Source organism: Actinia tenebrosa, unplaced genomic scaffold (assembly GCF_029948245.1).
Source record: "Actinia tenebrosa isolate PJP-AT-01 unplaced genomic scaffold, QUT_ActTen_1.0 PGA_scaffold17__23_contigs__length_9995812, whole genome shotgun sequence".
Classification (NCBI taxonomy): Eukaryota; Metazoa; Cnidaria; class Anthozoa; order Actiniaria; family Actiniidae; genus Actinia; species Actinia tenebrosa.
Window position 1 is genome coordinate 4,058,054 of NW_028292577.1, and position 7,931 is coordinate 4,065,984.

Consider the following 7,931-nt stretch of genomic DNA (forward strand, 5'->3'; position numbering starts at 1 on the left):
TTTGACTGATTCTATTTCAAGACTGCAAGCCCACTTACATGAGCAGGAATTCTTCTTTTGCACGTTACGTCATCGCCGCCATGTTGGTACCATTTAACAAAAGATTTCTCATTACCATCCATTGTTAACGGCACCACAATGGCCGCCATATTTTTGTCTTTTAACTCTCTTGGGAATGCTTGCAACCCATCAATAGGAGTCCAAGACAATGATAACTGTTTTATCAATTACCATTCTTAGGCCCCGTCCACACTGCCGGATAAATATGAATCCGCAACTTTCACACCGAAACCGAAAAAAAAGTTTTCCGTCCACACATGAAAACGGATAAAATGTTTCGCGTCCACACTAGTCCGATCGGAGGCGGCAAAAACGCTTCATTGCACATCTGAGCATGTGCATGGAAGCTGAAATTGAGCCCGCGGTGAATTTTAAGCCTTCACGCTATGTTCCCATGACAATCATGACGTCATCGCATTCGGAAAAATGTCGGATACGAAATGTTCTCCGTCCACACTAACAATACGGCTAGCCGGCGTTTTCAAATTGTTCCACTCTGGAGGCCGTATTCGAAAAAATTCGTTTTCGGTGAAGAATTGTTCCGGATTCGCCCGGACTAGTGTGGACGGTAGGCCTAACCGAATAAATGAAAATTCGGATTCAAATTTATCCGGCATAGTGTGCACGGGGCCTTAAAGAAAAAGTAAATATTTGGAACTTATGCGCATTAGTCAATCATATTGCTCAAAGTTATACCAGGATATTGTGTCGAGTAGTTTTTTTAATATAAAGATAGATTTTATCAGCTTTTCTAGAAACAACCAAAGAGAATAAAACATTTTACTTCTCCATTAGTTTCAAATTAGTTTACCTTTCAAACTGTACCCCTTTTAAATGCAAAATTGAATATGACAGAAAATTCCTTGGTAAGATGATGTAGCATTGTCATATAACTAAAAATGAATTTTATTACTCTTTTCGAATCGGCCAAAAAGACCTTTTATTTCTCCATTAGTTTCAAATTAATTTACCTTTCAAATTGCACCTTTAAATTCAGAATTACAAATGACAGCAAAAGCTTTAGCAGATTGACGTCGCATTGTCATAGCCATGGATTTTTCTGGTAAAGCAGAAATCTTGATCAGCAGCACTTGCAGTGCTTAAGCAGTGATTTCTTAAGTAGGGTTCTAATATCAGTCCAACAACCCCAGCCATGGTTAAACCCATCCCACTTCCAATTGTGGCAAATGCGCGGGAAAATTCTTTACCTCGCACGTCCGTCTCGTATTTTCCCGCCGTTCCAAACGTATTGACATAAAGAGCCCCGGCAATGACTCCATGCTCAAATGAAACCACCAAAACTGGCCAAACGACTGGTAAAAAACGATACCAGCTTGCTAAGATAGTAAATATCAGGTTGGCTCCCATGATGAGGGTGAAAATCCAAGTTTTCTCCGTCAGGGGGAATGAGGTATTGCAAAAATAATAAGTGAACAAAGAGTATGATCGCCCTATTAATTCCCCAAAGGCAAATATGAGGAAATAAATCTGATAGTGATCACGAGGTGAGAAGGGAGAGTTTGGAAATGCCAGAGTCGTGACAACAGCTTGCACCGTCAGATATTCGAAGGATACTCCAATTATCAACGATGAAGCCAGAAGAAGAGTTCTTTTCAATGTCGTAACTTTTTCTTTCCAGGCATATGGTTGTTCCGGTTCATGAACAGACAACAGTTCAGTTTGGACTGTAACTTTGTCGTTCTTTTTGGATGTAGATGGTTTTTTTAGGCCGAAGTTGTACAAAAGGAAAATAACCAGGGGAGCTCCAACCACGGTCATCAGAGCTGTCTTTGCTGGGACGCAGCCCCAGGTGGTCAAAGCTATAACATGAGAATTCAGAACAGAACAAGTTACTAGAGTGTAAACTATTATTTATCCGTGAAACAAACTAATTAGTATAAAATAGCGCTAATGAAACAATTGGTTTGCACTCACTCTACCATTATCGTTGAAGTGCGGCCTGCGAAGTTTCATGTCTCGTTTGCCGACTAGTATTTAGCATATTTTATCATATAACGACAATCAATCAAAGAACTGAAGAAAAAAAACCCCAAAAAAACAAATAAAATAATAAAATAAAAGAACAAAATCTTGATGGATATTTCGTAGAGGATTAAAATCTTTGGTTCAGTTTTAATATTTTTTGTTATTGTAGTTTCGTCATTGAAATGCTACTTGGCGAACCCCAGACATCAAATTTCGTATCAAAACTCCTTTCATTAAACCAAACTTTTCAATGGAATCAATGACTGCGTACAAAGGTTGTTCCAGGGTTCGATCTGTGAGTTAGCCATGCCCTGACTTAGATCAGCCCAGAGGTTGTTTCAGGGTTTAATCTGTGAGTTAGCCATGCCCTGACTTAGATCAGCCCAGAGGTTGTTTCAGGGTTCTATCTGTGAGTTAGCCATGCCCTGACTTAGATCAGCCCAGAGGTTGTTTCAGGGTTCTATCTGTGAGTTAGCCATGCCCTGACTTAGATCAGCCCAGAGGTTGTTTCAGGGTTCTATATGTGAGTTAGCCATGACCTGACTTAGATCAGCCCAGAGGTTGTTTCAGGGTTCTATCTGTGAGTTAGCTATGCCCTGACTTAAATCAGCCCAGAGGTTGTTTCAGGGTTCTATCTGTGAGTTAGCCATGCCCTGACTTAGATCAGCCCAGAGGTTGTTTCAGGGTTTAATCTGTGAGTTAGCCGTGCCCTGACTTAGATCAGCCCAGAGGTTGTTTCAGGGTTCGATCTGTGAGTTAGCCGTGCCCTGACTTAAATCAGCCCAGAGGTTGTTTCAGGGTTCGATCTGTGAGTTAGCCATGCCCTGACTTAGATCAGCCCACAGGTTGTTTCAGGGTTCAATCTGTGAGTTAGCCGTGCCCTGACTTAAATCAGCCCAGAGGTTGTTTCAGGGTTCGATCTGTGAGTTAGCCATGCCCTGACTTAGATCAGCCCAGAGGTTGTTTCAGGGTTCAATCTGTGAGTTAGCCATGCCCTGACTTAGATCAGTCCAGAGGTTGTTTCAGGGTTCAATCTGTGAGTTAGCCTTGCCCTGACTTAGATCAGCACAAAGGTTGTTTCAGGGTTTAATCTGTGAGTTAGCCGTGCCCTGACTTAGATCAGCACAAAGGTTGTTTCATGGTTTAATCTGTGAGTTAGCCGTGCCCTGACCTACATCTGACACAGGTTGTTTCATGGTTTGATCTGTGAGTTAGCCGTGCCCTGACCTACATCTGACACAGGTTTTTTCATGGTTTAATCTGTGAGTTAGCCGTGCCCTGACCTGATCTAACACAGGTTTTTTCAGGGTTTGATCTGTGAGTTAGCTGTGCCGTGACTTAAATCAACCCACTAGGCTCATCAATATCATTTGAATGTTGTATCTGAGTTTACCTACCCGTATAATATAATGGACCAAAGGCAAAGCCACTTCCAGTCCCTCCACAGTAGGCACTGACGGCAGCTTGATGGAAGAAAACAGTGAGTGACAGGAAGCAGGTTTCAGCAATACCACCACCAAGGGAAATCAAACAAATGCCTATTAGCTTTTCCAAGATATTTTCGCCTAGTGATACCAAGAGTATGCCTGTTGTAGTAAGTACTGTAATTAAAATCACTCTGACTGTCGGAGAAACGAATTGGTTGACATGGGGAGCAAGCAAAGTGACGAGAAAGAACGGAATAGACGCGCAGAGAAGAACAGAAGATGTTGGGATGGATGTTCCGGCCAAAATGTCCTGTGCGGCTGATATTCCAAGGAAAAGCACGGTAAAGACGAGTAATCCAAGTATAGAAAAGATAACAGCATTCTTTGTGCGTACTTTTGATTGTGTCGACTGTGGATCTTCTGACTCATCTTCTGACTCATCTTTATCTCCACTGATGTAGTCTTTATCAGTTTTATTGCCCATTGCTTTGCCCCTCAATCAAGTGTCTCTCTTTCAATCTCTATTGACGATTTGCTGTTGAAAAATATTTCAAACAAAATGTGTATTATTTCACGTCATAGGAATGTTTGCATGACTCATATTCGGTTTAGTTTAGTCAGGAGAAGAAAGTAGGAGTGTTTTATCAGGTATAAAAGCACGAGGCGTAGCTGAGTGCTTTTATACCTGATAAAACACGATCTACGAGTTTTTTGAACTGCTTAAAACACTAATGAACAATTTATAAGATTTTGGTTCAACTGGAGCCATCATACACGTCACGAACATGGATTTTTATACTTCGATAGAGATTTGACGTCATGGGCATGCGCAACCAGATTCAATAGAAACTCCCACACGTTGGATATTGCGTGCCAAGGCAAAGACAGGCACGTTAGTCAAAGATCATTAGGGTTGACTATGACCTTGATGAAGCTCTATGTCTTCATCTAAACTTGGATGCATACTTCATCCCTGATGAAGTCATCCTCATAGTATTCGAGTGGTCTTTATATAAAGATCACATGTGTCTTTATATAAAGACACGTGTCTTTATATAAAATCACTTGAATACTAATGAAGAGGACTTTATCGGGTATAAAGGTTCATGCACGTGACGTGTATGGTGGCTCCAATTGGACCATAAGCTTATGAAGTATTAATGAGTGTTTTAAGATTACTTAATGCTTTTCTTTTTCGACGAAATTTTATTTTGACTCTAAATCTGCTGCAACTCATTTGTTCTACTTTCAGCTGAACTTTCTTTCCCTCAGGTCACAAAATAAATAAAATAAATCACTTTTATTTAAGTGTCTAGTCGTTCTAGCGTTTCGCACTAATTGGGGACACTTTTCGCTTACACGCACTACCACTACATTCAATATTCTATGCACACAACGCTTGACTCACATTCTGATTTTGGGAATGTAGGCCGAAAATTGAGTTAAAACTCAAACATCCAAGCCAGACGCCATCAGAACTGTTGAAATATTTTATATATATATCTATATATCTTGCATTCTAGAGACGTCGCATGCACTAAATACATAGAGGATATTACATGGGCGCGCGGAGATACGAAATTTATCTTCGAGTGTTGAAAAGATTCTCTCACAAGTGAGCGCAGCGAACGAGTGAGAGATTTTCAACACGAGAAGATAAAATTCGTATCTCCAAGCGGCCATGTAATATTCTGTTTATTATATAATTATCAATGAAATATGTTTTGGCTTTTTCAGGCAATTCTTTCCGTGTATTTTTGAATAGCCATCACAATGGTGTTATCTTCACACGTGAAAATAACGTGTTATTTTCACGTGTGAAGATATCAATTTTTCGAAACAGAGAAAAATGGATATTTCATTGGTAATTATATAATAAATATGTATAATAAATATACAAATAATTTTCGGAAATACTGCGTTTCTTCAATAGAAATTATCAGAATAACGGGAAAATCTATATTAATTATGAATAGCAGTTCTTATAATTCTTTCTTTAAACGTTCAAAAGGTTGGGAAATTCAGTATCCTTTTGAAAGAGTTCATTACTTTTCAGGTTTAATATTTTGCAATTTAATTTACCGCTTTGCAGCGAAAAAGAAAAAGATTATGAAATGTTAGCGAAATAAAAATTGTTACCTCAAGAAAAATGAAGAATGAAGAAGCCACTTCAATGTTAGACACCGTCAAAAACCTTGACCAGGTTTTTTTTTCTGATTTAAGAAAATTATTATCACTGTTTTAGTATCGTGACGTGAGTAGCTTAACTCCAAGGCATAAGGCATCATTAATCAAACTAGAAATTCTCAAAGAAACTTCTAATCTCCTTAGCAACAAAGAAACACTTAGAAAAAGAACACAAATTGCACAAGTTGCACAAGAGAACTCGCAAGCTGGAGTATAAAAAAGTAGTGAGAAAATCCTTACGTTTTAAAACCATCACTTTTTCCATGAGGTTCCGCTCCACGCACTAATCAGTATATTCATTCTTCGCTTTACATTAAGCTGCAATTAAGGAGATTCGCGGGCAAATGAAGTTGCATTCAGAATTCCAAATGATCGAAAACATGAAAGAAATGCAGAAACAATTATAGCCGTCAAATACATAACGTTTCTGAATTAAAATCTTGTGAGTTAGAGTTAATAAGTTATTGATAAGGATTTACGAATTTTCCAATCCGTGTGATGCAGTCAAAATGCATAGACTTACTAACAGGTGGATTTCCCCCCTACATTTGGTGTCAATCATTCGATCCTTGCAATTAGATTATTTCAGAATGTAGTAGATTTTATGACAAAGAAAAATGGGGGACACCGAACTGGTTTCCGAGATATTTAGCCGTAATGAAGTGAAACATGGATTTTCTTGATATTTTCCCAAACAAAACATTCGAAGACGTCATCATATTGAGTGCGTGCGCACACTCATGCCTAGAAAGACTGCGCGCGAACAATGCCCGCAAACGGGCATTTTACAGAGCGAGAATAACTCGACTATTCGGAGATAACCCTTGCTGCAAGGGATTACTCACATATATACAGCGTGAACTACACCCTGACTGAGTTAGAGACAGCGCCGTAGCCTGCGCGTAGATTGTGACCAATGAGCGCGCCGGATTATTTGTTCCATGTTCACTTGGCTCGGACCCAGGCATCCGTCGTCTCAACATTTTGACGGCTAGATGACGAAAATCGTTCATTTATCTTAACAAAAAGGGTCATAGTCATACTTTTCAACGATATTTTGAACGATAATTTTGGGGCTAGCCCAGTTTTTTGACGTGCTCAGAAATAGCCGACTTCAGGGCACAGTTGTACGAAGCCTGGATAGCGCTATCCGGCGAGTAAATCCTTATCCAGTGTAAGTCGATGCGGTTTTCCAATAAATTTATCCACTGGACAAGATTTATCCGTTGAATAGCGCTATCCAGGCTTCGTACAACCGGGCCCAGTTGTTCTTATATTCTGGTGTCCAGTCTTCTCGTGGTCTCTACTATGTATTCTGAATTGCAATCCTTGCAACGAATGTGTTATACTCCCAACATTGTTCTCATCACAGATTTGATCTTTGGGTCGTAAAAGGAGCTGGCGGCGGAGTGTGAAAGGAAAGCGCTTGAAGCACATTCTCGAAAGATGTTCTGTACTATGGGACGGAGGACTACGAATTTCTTTTCAGATGACTCCTGCTTATCACTCTGAGAGAGCTTTAACGCGAAGGAGTCCTGGCTGCATGTTATTGACCAGGATGGGCATCTACAGGTCGTCAGTGCGGATGAAAGGTGTGACATCTCCGCTTGCATGTCAGGATGTTCTGGGATAGTTCAGGATTCCGACTCCCCTTAGTTACCGTTGCTATGTCCCACAAGCTCGACAAACTATCTAGAATATCTCAGAATTTAAAACGCTGACCGTGAAAAATTCATTATAAATTATTTCAATAGTTTACTGTCCTGTCAAAAGAATGGAAAATTGTCTCGTAATCTTTGTAGTACTCTTTAAAGCAGATACTGTGTAGTTGTTCGTGGGACAAGATTTTAATTCCACTGGGAAAACTACTGCAACGGTGATTGATTCGTTATTAGGGACCTTAAGCTGCAGGACGGCAACGTGGGCGACAACGTCGGCGAAATTGAGGCGCTTCAAACTTCTATTGTATTATTATTTCGTGTTAACCTAGTATTTTACTCAATAAGCATCCCCGTTTTAGAGTGAAATGTCGTCATTTGGGAGCGCTTTACTCATAACGAAAATCAGCAAAGATAAGCTTTTGGCGTAGCCGTTCTCTTTAGTACGTAAAAATAGGACATTTCACGTCTTACTTTCGGCATATGACGGTAATGGTGCACAGTATTTCGTACATTCCAACGAGTGTCTATTGAATAGCGCAATTAGTGCTATTGTATGTTTGCCGTCGTCGTCGTCGTTACTGTCCTGCAGCTTAAGGTCCCTATTATGGAT

The 7,931-nt window shown here is 40.0% G+C and overlaps 1 protein-coding gene across 1 annotated transcript; it reads right to left on the reverse strand.

The window, feature by feature from the left end:
- Nucleotides 1-978: 978 nt before the first annotated feature.
- On the reverse strand, nt 979-5,742 carry LOC116295377 (uncharacterized). The gene is made up of 3 exons (XM_031703175.2): nt 5,613-5,742; nt 3,444-4,008; nt 979-1,880 (listed from the first exon to the last, which is right to left on the reverse strand). Exons 2-3 carry the CDS (start codon nt 3,955-3,957, stop codon nt 1,081-1,083), a joined length of 1,314 nt encoding a protein of 437 aa, XP_031559035.2. The 5' UTR covers nt 3,958-4,008; nt 5,613-5,742; the 3' UTR covers nt 979-1,080.
- Nucleotides 5,743-7,931: the final 2,189 nt, after the last annotated feature.